The following is a 19,367-nucleotide window of genomic DNA, read 5'->3' as shown; positions in this document are numbered from 1 at the left end:
CCCAATTTGCTCTAACTGTTTCAGAATTTTGAGATTTTCAATACTTCTTTAAAATCCATTTTCTTTGATCTGTATTTAAATTATTTGCCATTATGGGTTATTTGAATTATCTGAAAAGAAAACAGATTTGGGGGAGATTTATCTGTGAAAACTGGATCTGTGAAAACTGATCAGATTCCACCTTTCATTTTTCAAAGAGTCTGAAGAATGAAAAGTGGAATCTGATTGGTTGCTAAGGGCAACTGAGTCAGTTTCACTTTACACCATGTCCAAGTTTGATAAATCTCTCCCTTCATAACCCTATTACACATACTGTCCACCTACTTTTGGACCACCCTGTGTATGTATATTAGAATATATATATATATATATATATATATATATATATATATATATATATATATATATATATATATATTTATTAGTTTCATTGCTGCCATTTGGTAAATTCAAAAAGTTCATTTTTTTCTAATTAATGTACACTCTGCACCCCATCTTGACTGAAAAAAAAACAAATGTAGAAATGTTTGCAAATTTTGCAATGAAACAAAGAGTGAACAATTTAAAGGGGTCTGAATACTTTCCGTACCCAATTCCAATCACTTGCAGATATAAGGAGCCCTCCATAGATTTGCACATCATGTTATCAAGGGGACAACAGGCAATTACATATTTTTCTGTCTCTGCAGAATTTTTAATCTATATGTTTTTTTTAACAAATTCACATGTAAACACACACACTTTTTATTTCTAGAAAGTGTATTAAAGTTGGTTTCAGATATCCATGTTTTACATTCCGAGCCCAGTCTATATGATATATGATTTAAAAAAAACAAACAAGCCAAAGACTTGAATAGGCGAGTCACATCCAACACACAGAAAACACTAGTGAATTTTGTGATTTTTTTTTTTCCATGTGAAGATTGGGCCAGTGGGAAAAAAAATGCTCATCTGTGCTGTCACTCAGAAAAAATCGATCATGTAAACTTAGCCTCAGGCTCAGTTTGGGTCAAGAAAGCCACATCCGCTCTGTGCTCAGAGCGTTAAACATGGATATGTGAATTCAGCCTTAGGGAAAACACAAGAAAAAAAAAATGCCATACGTGGAACAACATATGAAAAGAATGCTCATGTAAAAAAAAAAAAAAAAATACAAAACAGTTTTTCACATTTTCCTTAAGACTCACAGAACACATTTGGCCACAGTGTTTTAGTTCCAAAGAAAAAAGGTGAAAAAGCTTTACAAAAAAAAAAAATGCTGTGAAAAGCACATTTCTGAAAAAAAAAAAAAAGAACCATTTGGTTTTCAGTGTTACATATTTTTTTAAATAAACTTTGGGTTTCTATTTTATTTTTCTTTATCGCTTTATTTTGGGACACAGACAACCGTCGGTGTATGCTGCGGCTGCTAGGAGGCTGACACTATGCAAAAAGGGAAAAAGAGTAGCTCCTCCCTGACAGTATACACCCACCGACAGGCACCAAGCACCTCAGTTTGTGCTTAGTGTCTGTAGGAGGCGGACCTGGATCGTCAGATCCACTGCTAACCTTTGTTCCCTTACAGGTTTTATTGCTTTTAGTAACATTCTCTTTTTGTCTTTCAGATACAGCATTTCAGGGAAACAGGGTGTTACTCACTCTGCTTTCTCAGGAGAGGCGGCTGAGCGAGCAGTGTGGTGTCGCCCACATCGCAACTCTCAGGCCGCGGGCAGGACATTATCCCCTGTCACCCTCACAGGTGCTCCAGGGCCTAACTAGTGGCGGTCCTAGCCAAAAATGTCCCCCTCACCTCGGAGAGGTCTGACAGGAAGACGGTGGTCACCGGCGGTGACCTTCCCCCTGCGCTATAGGGGTTGATGCCGTCTTCTGGATGAAGGATTCCTGATCCAACGACCCTCATATCGTGTGGAGCCGGATTTCAAGGAAGGTAATGGATCATTGTCCCTTAACTCCACAGTGCCCGGGGGGTTTGTTCCCTTATAGACTCCTCCCGCTCCCCGCAGCAGTATTCTAACATTACCGGGTGTCCCTGCGCACCTCCGGTTCTCTTCCTTCCCGACATCTTACTTTCACTGCCCCGACTGGCCAGGCCCCCCGCCTCGGGCACACTGTCTCCGCGCTCTTTTTCCTCCACTCAAGACCGCTCTTTTAAATGTGGCACGCCCGCTTTATTGCACGGCCCTATCTGGAGCTTTGGCTCACTCACCTCAGTGCTCAATCTTTAGGCACGCTCCTCCTCTTCACCGCAGAGACTCCTGCTTCTGCAACTCTGTGCACGGAGGGATCGTGGTGTTGGGGGACACAACTCTGCTTTCTGCGGTACGGTAGGCTTGTTTTTCGGCGCTCTCTCTGCTCTTCTCCTTGGTATCTCCCTTATAAAGCCTACAGGTTCACCTAAGCCTGTTATTATTAGTATAGCATTTTCAGAATCTCCTTATGTCCAACTCTTCTGGAGCCTCCCTCTCCAAACCTACCATAACGCATTATGCCTGCGCTTGCTGCAAGAAAAAGTGGTCAGTAGGCCAATTGTCGCCTTTCTGCCAGTCCTCCTACCATGTCTGCACCGCAGGAAGCTTCCGACTCTCGGGATGAGTGCACCCCCCCTCCCCCAGAGTGGGCCATTGCCATGTCCCAATCAGTATCTGATTTGACTAAGGTTTCCCAGTCTCTGGTCCAGGTGCTTGAACGACTTCCACAGCTATCTGCAGCCACCAGTGCTCTGAACGTCTCTCATGGCGATTCGCACGCACCTGATAACGACCCTCAGAGACAAACCAGCCAGCCATTATAGAAAGAGGACTATGTTTGGCTCTTCGTCCAGCTCTCCGGGTCCCTCTGCAGCACTCAAGCTGCTCTCCTCTTCCCAATTCCCCTCTTCGGAGGAGGACCTTGGGTCTGATGTGGATTCCCAGTCCGGGTCTGACTCCGATTCAGACCAGACTTCTAGTATGCAGGCTATCGTGGATAGTCTCATCTGGGCTATCTCTCAACACTCCTCCCCAGGATCCTTCCATTTCCTTTAAGCGGGTCAAACGTCCCTCTCGCTCCTTTCCCAACCACGAGGAGTTTGAGCCTACCCTGTCTAAGCACTGGGAGCATCCCGAAAAGCGTTTTTCGGGCAGAAAACATCTGGATGTTCTATATCCTTTTAGTGCTGATCTTCTTTCTAAGTGGGCAGAGTCCCCCAAAGTGGACCCGTCGGTCTCTCGTCTTTCTTCTAAGACGGTTCTGTCCTTACCGGATGGTGCGTCTCTTAAGGACACAACGGACAGACAAATTGAGGCACTAGCCAAATCAGCCTTCGAGGCAACGGGCGCTTCCCTCTGTCCCAGTTTCGCCTCCACCTGGAGGGCGAAGGCGGTCTCTGCCTGAGACAAAATTCTTCGCCGGGGCATTTTGGCTTCAGCTTCTCCAGAGAGAGCTAGCCGAACTTGCTGACCAGATTAACCACGCTGGCAAATATCTTCTCACTGCCTCCTTGGATGCAGCAGCCTGTGCGGCCAGGGCGAGTAGCAACATAGTCGTTATTCACCGCATTCTTAGGCTGAAGGCATGGAATGCTGATACTACTTCTGAGAAGTCCCTCACCAACTTAGCCTTTCATGGTTCCAGGCTTTTTGGAGCTCGGTTGGACCAAATTATTTCAGACACAACTGGAGGCAAGAGCACATCCCTTCCTCAGTCCAAGCCAAAAGGCTTTTTCAACAGAAAAGGCCCTCGGCCTTTTTGTCCCTTTCGCCCGTTTGCAGCCTCAGACTCCTCATCACAACAAGAGTGCCCCAGGGCCTCGGGCGAACGCAGAAAACCTTCTTACAAGCCAGCCCCCAGGTGGAGGCCCAGGAGTCAACCTTCCAGGTCCTCTGGTTTCCGTTCCAACAGATACCATTCTAAGTGACGGGTCGCCCCCTCCTGGGAGTCTTTCCAGGGTGGGAGGCAGGCTTCTTTTCTTCAAGGACGTCTGGTTGTCGGTGGCCAGCGACGCCTGGGTCAGAGAGATCATTACCTCTGACTACAAAATCGAGTTTTCCTCCCTCCAGGAAAATCGCTTTTTTTCCTCTCTTGTCCACCCAAACAACCATCCCAATTACCCGATTTGCTTCAGGCCGTGGTGTCTCTGGTTGCCGCCGGAGTAGACGTCTTCGTTCCTTCCAACGAGCGGTTTTCCGGGTTCTACTCGAACCTCTTTGTAGTCCCGAACAAAGACAGTTCTCTCCATCCGATTCTGGATTTAAAGTTTCTGAACCGCCGCCATGTCCGACCCCGCCAATTCAGGATGGAATCCCTGCGGTTAGTGATTGCCGCCATGGAACCCGGGGAGTTTCTCTGCTCGGTGGACATTCAAGATGCGTACCTTCATGTTCCCATTTGTGTACGGCATCAGAAATTACTTTGGTTTGCAATCCAAGATAATCACTACCAATTCACAGCCCTTGCTTTCGGCCTGGCGTCTGCCCCCAGGGTTTTCACCAAGATCATGGCGGCGGTCATGGCCATTCTTCGTTCCAGGGGGATTCTAATTATCCCCTACCTGGACGATCTGTTGATCAAAGGGTCGTCTCATCGAGACTGTGCTCGAAGTCTCTAAATCTCTCTGGACACTCTGACTCGTCTCGGCTGGATTATCAACAGAGACAAGTCCTCTGTGATTCCTTCCCAGCGCCTGTCCTTCCTGGGCATGCAGTTCGACACGAACTTGGCTTGGGTCTTTCTCCCGAAAGACAAATTCACCGTTCTCCTCAAAGCGGTCCGTTCTCTGAAACACCCAGCTCCCCGCTCACTTCGGTTCTGCATGGGAGTCCTGAGAAAGATGCCTCCATGGAGGCCGTATCCCTCGCCCAGTTCCACATGCGCCCTCTGCAGCTGTTTCTTCTATCCACCTGGAACAAGTCCACGAATGCCCTGGACCGTCCCATTCGCCTTCCTCTCCAAATTCGTCAGTCCCTAACCTGGTGGACTGTCCTCCTCAGTCCTGAGAGGAACATCCTTTCTTCCCCTTCAGTGGCAGGTCATCACCACCGATGCCAGTCTGCTCGGATAGGGAGCAGTCTTCCGACATCACACAGCGCAGGGTCGCTGGTCCACCCAGGAGACTCTTCTTCCCATCAACCTCCTGGAGATCAGAGTAATCTTCCTTGCCCTACTCCACTGGCAGTCTCTCCTGATGGGCCTACCCATACGCGTTCAATCGGACAATGCCACGGCTGTGGCGTACTTGAACCACCAGGGCGGGACTCGAAGCAGTCAAGTAATGGCGGAATCAGCAAAGATTCTTCAGTGGGCGGAACGTCGCGTTCCGGCCATATCAGCCGTTCACATTCCAGGGGTCGAAAATTGGGCGGCCAATTTCCTCAGCCGCCAAAGTCTGGCAGTGGGCGAGTGGTCTCTCCATCCCGCAGTCTTCGATCAAATTTGTCTTCGCTGGGGCACTCCGGACATCGACCTTATGGAGTCTCAGATGAACCACAAGGTGCCTCAGTTTGTCGCAATATCCTGGGACCCTCTGGCCATCGGCCACGACGCTCTGGTAATACCATGGTCCCAGTTTCAATTTCCCTACCTGTTCCCCCCCTCTTCCCAAGGGTAGTAAAAAAGATTAAGTTAGAGGGGATCCCTGTTATCCTGATAGCGCCAGACTGGCCAAGGCGTCATTGGTACGCGGAGCTAGTAAACATGCTCGCGGATACCCCTTGGAATCTCCCAGATTGGCCAGACCTTCTCTCGCAGGGCCCTCTCTTCCACCAGAGTTCTCAGTCTCTGAGTTTAACAGCATGGCCATTGAGGCCGCGGTCCTAAAGGAGTCCGGCCATTCTAAACAGGTCATACAGACCATGATCAGTGCCAGAAAGCCGGCGTCTTCTCGCATTTACCATAGGTACTGGAAAGCTTTCTTCCGGTGGTGCGAAACAAACGAAGTCTTTCCGATGTCTTTTTCCATTCCGGACTTCCTTGGCTTCCTTCAGTCAGGTCTCGACTCGGGTTTGTCCCTCAGTACCCTAAAGGGTCAAGTCTCTGCTTTGTCCATTCTTTTCCAAAGGGACTTGTCTTCCATTCCTCAGGTAAAGGCCTTTCTACAGGGAGTTGCGCATCTTGCCCCTCCTTTCCGTTCCCCAATGGAACCTTAATCTGGTTTTCGGTGCTCTTCAGGCTGCTCCCTTCGAACCTCTTCAGGACGTGTCATTTTCCCTTCTTTCTTGGAAGGTGGCCTTCCTCATTGCTATCACATCTATTAGGAGGGTCTCCAAGCTGGCAGCCCTATCCTGCCGTTCCCCGTTTCTGAGTCTTCATCAGGATAAGGTTGTTCTTAGACCGGTCCCTGAGTTTCTTCCCAAGGTGGTCTCTGCTTTCCACATCAATGAGGACATCGTCCTCCCCTCATTTTGTCCTTCCCCGGTTCATCCCCTGGAGAGGTCTCTTCACAAACTGGACGTGGTCAGGGCCATTAGGGTCTATCTTTCTAGAACTGCCCCTTTCCGTCAATCCGATTCTCTCCTTGTTGTTTCCGAGGGTCGTCGGAAAGGCCTCCAAGCGTCAAAATCCACGATCTCGCGTTGGATTCGCTCAGCGATATCAGAATCCTACCGTGTTCATGAGATACGGCCCCCTCCGGGGATGTGAGCCTACTCCACCAGAGCTGTCGGAGCTTCTTGGGCTGTTCGTCACCAGGCCTCCGCCTTGCAGGTTTTCAAGGCCGCAACCTGGTTGTCTTTGCACACTTTTACGAGGTTCTATAGGGTTCATAACCAAGCCTCGTCTGATGCAGGTTTTGGTAGGAAGGTGCTACAGGCGGCGGTTGCACACTGGCCGACCTGAGCCATTCTCTTAGTTTTTTTCTACCCACCCTGTTCTGGGACTGCTTTTGGATGTCCCACGGTTGTCTGTGTCCCCCAATGAAGCGATAAAGAGGGATTTTTGGTACTTACCGTAACATCTCTTTCTTTGAGCCTTCATTGGGGGACACATCACCCTCCCTACTTGTTTGTTCTGGTACCGTGTTTGGGGCCTGGTGCCCCAGTTGAGTTGGTACTTATACTTTCTGAGTTATGTCGCTTCTCCTACTGCTTTTTACACCAACTGAGGTGCTTGGTGCCTGTCGGTGGGTGTATACTGTCAGGGAGGAGCTACTCTTTTTCCCTTTTTGCATAGTGTCAGCCTCCTAGCAGCAGCAGCATACACCCACGGTTGTCTGTGTCCCCCAATGAAGGCTCCAAGAAAGAGATTTTATGGTAAGTACCAAAAATCCCTCTTTTTTTTACATCGGTGACTTTTTCCACCATGCAGCAAGGTCTGTGTGCGTCATTTTTGTACTCTTTTTGACTCTATAAGAGGAGTGGAAAAATCCAAATAAAACAGCTGAAAATCTTTACAAGAGAAATGGAAAACATCACAAAAATAGTATGTGAAGAATACTACAGAGAGCCACTAAATCAACATTTTATTTACCGATATCTGCAGAAATGACGGCCTCCTCTGCTCCGGCCTTTACAAGGACTTCTCCCCTGCAAGAAAAAAAATAATCAGGAGCCCCACCAGTAATCTTTATAATATCCGGCACTGTTTTTCTGCTTTGATACGGTATACTGCATTAATGGAAGAGTGTCCTGTATTTAGGGCTCAGTGTATCATCTAAAATGGAGAGCTGTATCCAGCGTGGCTGCTGCCAACAGTGAAGTGCAGAAAGCTGAAATCAATGAATGTGATGGGCACAGGCTGACTTCAGTGGGCTGCTCTCCATGATTTTTCCCTTTCCCTGTATTGCGTGTATTCTGCAAATTACACTTGATCTGAGGGGCTTCCCTTCCTCCATCACCCAAGCCATTCAGACTCTCGCCAAATGGGCCACCCCTACCAAATGGTAGAAGATGAGAAAACACACCATGGTTTACCTAAAAGCTTTGTCATGCAGGTAGATCGCAGTGATGGGCTCAGTGCATTTTTGTCATCCACAACGCTGTAATTTTGGACACCTGCACCAGTGTAATGTGCACATGAGCATACATGACAATGCTATAGGGTGCTCAATTCTCCTACAATGCCGCCACACCAGAAATAAAGCATTACTTACCATAGATTAACACTTATATATTATTATTGTGAAATAATTGTCCTTAAAAAATAATAATGATGTGTGACATATTTCAAATTAGTACTTGCCATGGGCTGACCACCGTGCTGTGTCCCCAGGCTACGTATGAGGCTTTATCATCTCGAGCTGGCGACGCTGTGGCTACATAGACTTGATTATCTAAAGCCCTAAAAGGACAGAACAATTCACTCATTAATAGAAATGCCCACAATTTATCCACTAGGGATACATCTGAATAAAGCAGCTCAACTCAACATTTCAGAATCCTATGGGGCCCATATCTTTAGTCCTGGTATCCCAAGATCAGCAACATTACTATAGTTTTGCAATGCAATTAGACTGAAAATAGGGTGTAAGATCAGAGAGCATGGGGGGGGGGCTAACCGTCCATCGAACTAAGGACCTGAAACAATCACTTTGGATATAAACTTCAGGAAACTCATGAGCTGCCCCTACATGCCAGATGTACATATACAAGTGCTTCTCACAAAATTAGAATATCATCAAAAAGTCAATTTATTTCAGTTCTTCAATACAAAAAGTGAAACTCATGTATTTTACAGAGTCATTACAGACAGAAATAAACACATGAAATGCATCACTCTGTTAATGTTGTGATGATGTTTGAGTTTTCATTAGCTGTAAGCCATAATTATCAACATTAACAGAAATAAACACTTGAAATAGATCCCTCTGTTTGTAATGACTATATAATGTATGAGTTTCACTATTTGTATTGAAGAGCTGAAATAAATTCACTTTTTGATGATATTCTAATTTAGTGAGATGCACCTGTAGGTTTACTATGGGAAATTATAGAAGGAAAAAAGAAACGGGGTTCAAACAACTGACGCGTTTCAGACATCCAGGACGCCATTAATTGACTATGATTAAGGGCGTCCCGGACGTTAGAAACTCGTCAGCTTTTTTATCCTTTTGTCTTTTTTAGGACTTGTTAAATAAAATACTTGTTTTATTGAGCCGCTGGAAGTCCCGCTCTCCCTCTTTTTCCTTCTGTTGATGCTGTGCTGGAGACATGGCACCTACCGGTTTTGCCTCCCATGGACTCTATAGAATCTTGCAAGCGTGGTAAGCTCCAACCACCCCCTTTTTCTCTATGGGAAATTACACTCTGCCTACAGTATAGATCTAACACTAGTCTACATCCACTTCCTTCATAGTTACCGAGCTCTTTGTAGTAATTCCCAATGTGCCGGACCAGTCGTCATATTAAATGCCCCCGGGTACACCAACAACTGACACCCTAAACAAAACAATAGGTTGTCAAGCCAAACATCACAGTCTCACAGAAACAACGGGTGATCTAGTTAACTTAGGTGCCCTGAAATTTTCAGAGGAGACCACATTGTAAGATCAAAACTGTGCTCACCTGCCATGGCCTAATGGATGCACAATCATCAATCAAAACCATGTGGCCTCTGGCCAAGGTGGGTGAGCAGAGGTTTGGCCGCATGGTCCTCCACACCGTGTGCGCTCACCATTAAATGTAATCACAATTAAAAGTAAAATATTTAAAAACAAGTAACTATGTTATAACCAAACCATCCCCTTGTTCCAGTAGGATTATACTACCAGTGCCGTTACAAAACAGAGCACTTTTGGTAGAAGTCATTATCATTTACAGGGATAATAAGAGAAGATGGAGCTAAACCTTACATTCTCCAACATAACATCCTATTTAAGGTGATCATCTGATCGCTGCAGATCAGTCTTCTCTCACCACATCTAGGCAAATATTTCCGCTATGGCGCAATGTAGAATTACATGCATGGACGTCACAGATTTATACCCACAGAGCTGCTCTCTATTTGGGCACAAGGGGCTGACCAGTCTTTATAATGTCCATATGCACCAAGAGACCAAATAGCCGGTGTTTGAAAACATAGGACAAGGCCCTGAAAGCGTTGTGCAACAATGACAACTTATTACAAATCCACCGGATAGGCGATAAGTTTCTGATCGCTGTGTGTCCCACCACTGGCACTACCAATGTTCACAAGTAATGGCGTCCAGAGTATCCTGTTAGAAGACTCAGTGGTCGAACACGCACTCCTGTCCCTTCAAAGTTTATGGGACTTATGGAGAGTGATCTGCTCAATGATCTGGGTCAGTCTGATAGAAAACAAATAGTTGTAATGTGAATGTTCGACCACCGCTTCGTTCAGACAATCAGAACCCCAAATTCTCATGAATACTGGGGGTCCTGGTAGGTGGGACATATCACCTAATCTGTGGATAAGTGATCAGTTGTGACACAACCGCTATAAACATTTGTTATAGTAAATGACATAGATAAAAAGGATAAATAACCTAAAATAATCTTCAAACAAAAGCAAAATATTGTGAATTCTAGTCTCACCTTTCTTGGTATATATTTGGGCTAGTTCTGCAAATCGCATGTCATAGCAGATCCCAACTCCAATTTTGCAAAATGCTGTTAAAAATATGAAAGATTAATGTTAATTCACCACTGAGGAAGCACAGCCCAGTTTTACTGCAGATCCCCGCTGAAACTCACCAATGGGTACAAGTTCACTAGAGCTACACAGCACCGCGATATGACAGATCCTGGCGCTGTTCACATCTCACTTTTTATTTCGATTGGAGGTACACATCAGGAAACCATTAATCTATCCCACGGTACAGCCACTGGCTACTGACGGTGATCATAAAACACGTATACAAGTGTGGTGCACATTTCTAGTCTATCCCTCGGTGCATAAAAGCTTCTTGGATTATGCTGGGTACATGGGGTCCGAAGAATACATTTAATGCTTGCACCAGGAGATTTCCTGGTACATAAGCTGAATGTAAAGTAAAAGTCAAAAGTTCGGACGCACCAGTTAATGCAATGGTTTTCCTGGTTCTCTTCAAGCACATAGATTCAGACTGAAGGCAGCAAAATCACAAGGGAACACAAATGGAAACAAGGAATATAGAAATAAATGTGAAGCAAACCATAAAACGTGTTAAACCTTAGATTTCTCATAGTAACCACTTTTACTCTGATGAAGGCTTTTCAACCCCCCTCCTCCTCCATAGTATTCTCTCGAGCAGCTTCATCATGTAGTCACTTAAAATGGCTTCCAAGGAATAGGTCTGCCTCATCAAGAGTTCATTTATGGCATCACTGGTCTACAGAAAGTGTTTATAACCCTCATGTGTGTTTTGCAGAGACGGTGCTGAGCCCTGTTCGACAACTGTTCTAAGCCAAAATCATTCCATATCAAGTGATCCAAATATGAATATTTTTTTTACCTTACGTCTTTAGATTTTTTTTGTTTTTATGAAGTACAACTTTAGTTAATTACAAATTAAAAGTTTAAAATTTTTCTCTTCATCAGTTAATTTTTTTTACAGATTTTTAAAGTTTTATAAAAGCGCGGATTTTGGCCTGGTATGGCTTTACATTTTTTATCATATCTCGGGCTATGATTAAGATATAGAGGTGGGAGAGACATCATTTTTCTCAGAACGGTACCGGCTTTCATTTGATATGTCACAAGACTATGTTTCTTTATATTTTGTTTTGGTTAAATCAAATTAAACATTTTGATGCGCAATTCTGAAAAAAACGTATGGTTTAAAATTATGAAAACAAGCATGTGTGTTAGTTGTGTCCTTGTTTATATTTGTACAGGGATTCAACTTGGGACCTATCAAATTTGTATTTTTTTTAAGCCTTGAATCATCTGATTTTATGTTTGTGCGTTTCTTCCCTTTTTCTTTTCCAATTACAACTTATTGCATTCAGCATTTATATGTAACAATAAAGAAACGCAAAAAACAACTACTGAAGTGCCAGAATAAATACATCTTAATCATCATAACACAACTTGCTCAGCATTTTCAACCTGAATTCATTGAACAAGCCAAAAGATAAAAGGCGATCACATCCTCAAGTGTGGTTTTCTAAATACAGTCTGATCCTAATTATATGTTAAATACAAGATTAAAAGAACCAATATTTCTACCACCTATTTATACATGGAACAATTTTTTTTTCTACTATATCACTAAACATGTCATTTATGAAGTGTTTAAGAAGAATAGTCCAGTAGTTAAATCCTCGTACTATAAAATATGAACTAATCAAACAATTATTAGTAGGTTTTTACACTGGCCTGTTATCATCAATGTGTCCCTTCTAGAGGATGAAATGTCATCTTGCCCATAAGCGCTCACTAGCAATGGCCGTTTCCTTCTGTGTCAGTATGTGCGGCTGTCATGGTGCTCGGCTCCACCTGAGTTATATCTGGTTTTTGTTCACTTCTGCAATGTCTGATTTTCTTGGATACACAAAGGACGGCGCTGGACCAGACGGTGCAGAAAAGTCCTTTCTACGTCTTCATTTTCACAATCTTTGGAGAGTCCAGTATCCGCCAGCGCCGATCATATTCACAGGTCACATAACCAGTTGTGTCATCCATGGCCGAACTTGTGCCGCCTTCTACCACGTCATGGACGTCACTGTCTTTATTTCCACTACATGGGATGACAGTCCGGTATTGCCGAGTCCCTGTGATGGGTTCTGCTTCCTGTAACCGATGTTTTCACAAACTCTCCTTCTCTTCGTAGTCCTGGTTTGTACAATACATGAACTGGATGTTAAGAATATGTTTCTCCCTCCATTTGAGGAGGTGCCTGGGTGTTCAGATTTGGTGTGAACATGGCCTCTGGAGGCTGGAGCTGCCGGCCGGTCATCTGCTCTGCAGTCACCGTCTACCCCTGTTCAATCTCAGGTTGGGCCCTAACAAAGCTTTCTCCTCTGTCCTCTCCTGCTTCTAACTCTAACATAATAAAATAATACAGGAATATCTAACAATCATGGATTATTTGGTAAATATGGACCCCACACTTCTACACCACAAGCTGAACAGACCTGAAATCAAGATTTTTGAACTGACACTGTAATAGTTTTATTTTTTAAAATTTGATCCCATCACGATCCCAGCTTGTGTTTTGGTACAGATGTGAATAGAAGTATAGCAGGCACATGTGCAGTTTTTGACATTTTTAAATTAAATGTTTTTTTTTTGGAAATGCGTTTTAAAGTTTTGCGCTTGCATTCACATAGGTAAAATATTATTAAAGATATCTGGTGAAAGCCTGTACAGTTCTGAGTAGAATGGTGTTTATTTTGTTTCTCTATCTCTTTTCTAGCCTGAGTTATGGGGAGAAATGTAAAGGCAGGCAACACCGAAATTCGCACTTTTTCCGAACTTTGAAAATCAATAAAAAAATTTAAAAAAATCTAGAATTTTTTTTTCTTCACATTTTGCATTCTCTCACACACTATTACCAAATAACAAAATCTCAAAAGAATTAAAAATATAGTGGTAAAAATCATTGGTTCACTTGACATGGAATGACCCAACATGGCAAGTAGAACTCAACTAAATAAAGATAAATGACAGTCCATCATTACTTTAAGACTTGTAGGTCAGTCCAGAAATTTGATAGAATCTTAGAGGTGTCCTCAGTCGTGAAAACCCATCAATCGCTATGATGAAACTGACTAATGAGAACTGCCCCAGGAAAGGAAGACCAAGAATGACCTCTGCTGCAGATGATAAGTTCATCAAAGTTACCAGCCTGAGAAACTGCAATTTGACAGAACCTCAGTTAAGAGCTCCGATAAATCATGGACAACAGTCCAGCGAAGACTGCGAGAAGCAGGGGTTTATGGTCTCATTGGTGCAAAGAAGCCACTGATGAACAAGAAGAAGAGACTTGTTTGGGTCAAACACCACAAAGATCAGACATTAGATCAGTGAAAATCTGTACTTTGAGATTTTTGGTACCAATCACCATGTGCTTGTGCGATGCAGTAAAGGCGAGCAAATGGTTTATATATGTGTGGTACCCACTGTGAAGCATGAAGGGGGAAGTGTGATGTGTGGCTGCTCTGGAAACCGTTGGTTATTTATTCAAAATTCAAAGCATACTTACCCAGCATGGCTACCACAGCGTTCTGCAACTACATGCTATCCCATCTGGTCTGCACTTAGGGACCATTATTTGTGTTGGAACAGGTCAATGACCCAAAACAGATTTCCATGTTATAAAAGGGCTATGTGACCAAGAAGAAGAGGGATGGAGGCTGCATCTTGTCCTGGAGAATGGTCATGCATCTTGTCTTTGGAGACTTGTCCTCCACAATCATTTGATCCCAACTCATTAGAGATGGTTAGGAATGAGTTGGATGTGGAAGAGATCAGAGTTCCAAATCATCATAAAGTGGCCATAGCTAGATTATTGTATGTTGCGCGAAAGCTAATTGCCAGGCACTGGTTGAGTGAGGTACTGCCGACTCAGCAGGAATTTTATAGACAGTCTGATATGGTTATTAATATGGAAAAGGGTATTTATGAAAAAAGGGAAAGTGTGAAAACCTTTGAAACACTTTGGAAACCGTGGATGGAGAGGAACTGATTCCAAGGGAATGTGGCTTTATTATGTAAGCAATGTATGCTATTGTCCTATTCTTGTTTATAGAGGCTTTATGGGAGGGGGGGGGGGGGAACGGTTTCAAAAACTTTTTGTAAACATGTTTATTCTCCTTTTTGACACAATTGTGTCTGTTCGTCAACTTGACTACAGTTAATAAAAAAAAAATTATCTGATTTAAAAAAGGAACGAGTTGGACTAAAATTAAAGCAAAGCAGCCAACGAGTGCTCAACACCACTGGGATCGCCTTAAGACTGTTGGAAGCCATTCCAGGTGATGACCTGATGAAGATGCTTCAGAGATTGCAAGGTGCTGTAAAGCTATCATCTGAGTAATAGGAGAGACCAGTGAGGAATGTACGGTATAACAAATGTTCTGGTTCACATGTTTTCTACAATATTTGTCTCCATATGTGTTCACTTTTGCTGCCATCAGTCTGAATTTACAATGTGCACCTTCCAATAAGAACAAGGAAAACCAGTGCATGAACAGGGGGTATCCAAACTTTTGAATAGTACTGTAGAGATTAAAGCAAAATTTGAGTAGCCCATAAGTTTGGGAAGCTTTAAAGCCCTCTCATATTGCTGACATCCAACTACATAACTTTCAACAAGTGTTTGTAGAGAAGGTTTGCTCTGGTTAAATTATAAATATACATCAAGGACAATGGGGGAAGTGTTTCACAGGTCGACATAAAGTTGCCAGCTGTGTAAAACAAGTGAAGAGAGAATAGCAGCCTATCAGGAGTTGCCATCAATTCTTGAATGATCAAGGTCCAACTGCGGTGACCCACACAATGCACAGAATGATGGGGTCCACTGGTTCTCCTTGCAGGATGACAGTCCCGTCCCACCCATTGTATGGAGGGTGAAGCTGCAGAAACAGGCCTTTTCCCCATGGCATCCTCCAGTAACGCCATCACTTTTCTTCGTGGCATCACCTGTTTTCCCAATCACAAAGCACATTTGCCCTCTGACAATCCTATGTTGGGGTCTAGCTGCAGTAGATTTATATTTCATTGCTCTGCTCAACAGTCTGACCATAGAAAAGAATGAAGTCACTGGAAAGTCTCTGCCAGACAATTTTTTGAGCAATAGGATTTGAGAGATGTCTATTTTGCTCCTACAAGGCTTACCATAGAATCACAATCTACTATATATCTGGATACTGAGGTGGACAAGATAGAAACCTGCAGCACCATGCACCCAAGTACCTTAGCTACACAGCAAAAATGAGGTCTTATGATGCAAAATGTTTGGCACCTGGAACCTAGAGAGGAGAGCTAGTTCTACATTGCATTACTCCTCTGTGCTCACGTACGTGTGTCAAATACAGAAAGACTGTCTCCAGGACTTAGTGTTTCTGACTCTTGAAAACGGATTTTCCCAGGTACGTCAATGTCAAATAAGTGGATCTGTGGAGGCCAAAGAAAAAGAGAAATGCAGTAGAAAGTAAAATTTCATGAAATCTAACTGCAAACAGAAAAAATAAAAAGAAGAAATCAGATTTGTTACTTTGGCTGCAAGTGTAATACTCGGAGCTGCACATGAACTATAAAGGCTTTCACACATACGGGCTGCCATATAACAGATGGCCCCACTGCATTTTTATCATCTGCTTCCAGCTTCACCTGCAGCCCTGGACATGTGCACGTGCAGACCAGTCACCATGTGAAGCGTTGTGGCTCTGCACTGCAGGTCGCAGGGTGTACAGTGCAGAATCTGGGACACAGGAGAGGCCTGGAAAGTGCACATCATCCGGCAGCTGCATCATTAATTCACGTTGTGTGGCGTGTGTGTGGATGTGCGATGTGGCCCAACAGGACATTTTGAGAAGTTCCTGAGTCCCCTGGACCATATCCACAAAGAATGAATGCCACATACAATATGCAATTTTTATTGCTTTTTATTGCCTTACAGCAAGTGAGTTTAATATTTTTATTTTATTAAAATATTTGGTGATGGGTGACCTATAAATGATAAAAACCCTGCTGAATGCAGCTGCCTGGGGGAAGCACATTGCATATAGACAGATCCCACTGAATTTAATAAGTCAGGGAGCTCTGAACTACCCCAAGGCTGGGCCTCTATGGAGAATCTGGTGGTGACCCAGGCAGTGCGGAAGAAGATCGCTACGTGCTTACGCATTGCGCTGCGATCTAGCAGGTGAATGAGGTCGCACTGCAACCCCTAGGGTACCGCGAGAAGCAGGTCATAAAAACCCGACTGTGTGACTTTATGACTGGCTTGTCTCTGTACCCTAAGGGCTGCAAGAAGACCTCATTCACCTGGACTACGCGGAGATCTAGCATCAGCACAGAGCGATCTTCAGCTGCGTGACCTGTGTTGTGACCAAAGTTCCTGTATAAACCCAGACTAATGTGGCTGTGAATTCACTACTACTATAAAGTGTCAGATTCTGTGTTGATTATATTAATTAAGCTTCTAAAAAAGGGAAATGAAGTAGATTCTGTGAATCATTTATAGTGAACAGCCAATGAGGCCGCTGCTATATGTACCATGGTGACACTCCATTACCTTTCTGTGCTTGATCAGCAATGTACCATCTGGGCCAAAAACTGTGCAAGTGTTGTACAATTTCCCACAGTCCTCTTCTGGAATGGAGCCTACAGAAGAAATACATAATTAGACATATACATAATTAGACATAACCTTATTAATGACACGTACAGTACAGTGACCAGTAGGGTAGGTAACAGATGAGATGTGGACGCTGCAACGTCCCATGTTCTAATAAATATATAATGTCAGGAAAAAGCACAACACACACAGTAAGCGTCCACATCTCCATTCCACCCCTTATCTACAGTGCTGTGCAAATTAATTGGGACAAAGCAAAAAAATAAAATGTTATAATGCACTGTTACATACTAATTCTGAAAATTACCTTTTTCCACTGGCTAGTTGACCAAGATTTATTTATTATATATTAAAACTGGTTTGAATCACTGACTGGTAACCCACTTACGATTTTACTTAAAAATGCTTTGTCCCAATTAATTTGCACAGCACTGTACCATGTTACCCCATTGTCATCCTTTCCATGAGCCTAGAGCCAAATCCATATCATTTCATGATTAAAGGGGTATTAGTTTAGACCCAGAGCTGCTCACTTCCTCATCTGAAGGGACCACTGCCAATGGTCACGACCGCACACACCTGCCAAGAGGTTAGCCTGACCGGAAGAGAACAGCACGATTCCTGCTGAGGGGCTAGCCCGACTACATCATATCAGCTAGATAGTGACGCATAGGACAAGCTACTCTATGTAATTAGCTATCTAACAAGGAGTGATCACAGCCACTAGTGCAGCATGCCAAGCAAACCCATTCCACTTCAGCCAATGTGGTCCTGGAGCTGTGCAGTTTGGGAGAGCAGGGGCAATCTTGCCAAAATACTGATTTCTTTCTCGCTTCATTGGGGGACACAGGTAACCATGGGTGTCTGCTGCTGTCACTAGGAGGCTGACACTATGCAAATAAAGAAGTAACTCCTCCCCGGCAGTATACACCCTCCGACAGGCACCAGGCAACTCAGTTTTTTCTTAGTGTCTGTAGGAGGCGGACCTGGATCTAACACCAGATCCGCATTTCTTTTACAGGGATTTATTGTTTGTTTTTAATCATTTCCCCTTTCTTTTTTAGACTTTTTTTTCTTCAGGGTAACAGGGTGCAGTTTTCTCACCCTGTTTTCCCCACTTTGAGCAACCGAGGGAGCAGTGTGGCATCACCCACCTCGCACCCTCTCTGACCCGCTGGGCAGGACCTTGACCCCTGTCACCCATTCGGGTGATCAGGGTGACCTTCTTCCTCGGTGGCCAGTCCTGCCCGTATCCCCTCCTCATCCCTCTCCTCGGAGTGGGCTGAGAGGAAGACGGCGGTCACATCCAGTGACCCTCTGCCCCTGGTTAGGGGTCGACGCCGTCTTCTGCGTCGGAGAGTCCGTGGCGCGGGAAGGAGGACTTCTTCCAGGACCCTCCATCTTCCAGGGATCCTGATGTTTCCTCATCTTCAGGTAGGGGGATCTTCAATCAACAAAGCCCCGCCCCCCTTCCTTCCCCCACCCTGCCCGGCAGCGATTTCCATATATCCTACCAGGCTTCCCTTTTGATAGGGTAGAGGGTCGCATTTTCAGGCGCTGGGACGCGCTAAACCGTGGGGAAAGGGCTTCACATAACGCCGGCATTCTTTCCCTCCTTTTTATTTAAACTTGCAGCGCACCTGCCATTCTTTTCTGTGTCTCCCGGTTTTTGTTTTTTCCTCCTTCTTTTGGCGCTTGAGCGCCCTCTTGTGGCGGCTGGCAGTATTGCGGCCAGGAGTTCCCGGTTTTTCTTTTTACCAGAAGTCTTCCCTGATTCCAACTCAGCGGCTGGAGTTCCTGGGCATGGAATTCGACACCTCTCTGGCTCAGGTCTTTCTTCCCAAAGAGAAGTTCCTTTCTCTTCGTCGAGGGGTCAGGGCACTAAAGAGCCCGAATCCTCCGTCTCTCCGTCTTGCCATGAGGGTTCTGGGAAAGATGGTCGCCTCCATGGAAGCGGTCCCCTATGCCCAGTTCCACTCTCGTCCCCTCCAGCTGGCCCTTCTGTCGGCCTGGGACAGGAATCCACTTTCCCTGGATCGCCCGTTTCGCCTCTCCCCCAGAGTGAAACAGTCTCTCTCTTGGTGGGCGCTGTCCACCTCCATGCTGCGCGGGAGGTCATTCCTCCCTCCCCGCTGGCAGGTGATCACCACCGACGCCAGTCTCCAAGGTTGGGGAGCAGTTTTTCTCCACCTCACGGCCCAGGGCCGCTGGA

General features: G+C 44.8%; 1 protein-coding gene across 2 annotated transcripts in view; it reads right to left on the bottom strand.

Annotated features, from left to right (window-relative positions):
* The window catches only part of NIT2 (nitrilase family member 2), a 46,369-nt gene that overhangs the window by 7,064 nt on the left and 19,938 nt on the right, over positions 1–19,367 (bottom strand). For both annotated transcript variants that reach the window (XM_077294143.1, XM_077294142.1), the window contains exons 4-9: positions 17,093–17,181; positions 15,876–15,969; positions 10,464–10,538; positions 9,269–9,347; positions 8,152–8,250; positions 7,441–7,496 (exon numbers count right to left, since the gene is read on the bottom strand). In XM_077294143.1, the coding sequence (XP_077150258.1) occupies positions 7,441–7,496; positions 8,152–8,250; positions 9,269–9,347; positions 10,464–10,538; positions 15,876–15,969; positions 17,093–17,181 (492 nt within the window). The remainder of the gene's footprint in view (positions 1–7,440; positions 7,497–8,151; positions 8,251–9,268; positions 9,348–10,463; positions 10,539–15,875; positions 15,970–17,092; positions 17,182–19,367) is intronic.

This window comes from Ranitomeya variabilis, chromosome 3 (genome assembly GCF_051348905.1).
Source record: "Ranitomeya variabilis isolate aRanVar5 chromosome 3, aRanVar5.hap1, whole genome shotgun sequence".
Lineage (NCBI taxonomy): Eukaryota > Metazoa > Chordata > Amphibia > Anura > Dendrobatidae > Ranitomeya > Ranitomeya variabilis.
The sequence above is the reverse complement of the archived record's forward strand: the minus strand, read 5'-3'. Positions and strand labels throughout refer to the sequence as shown.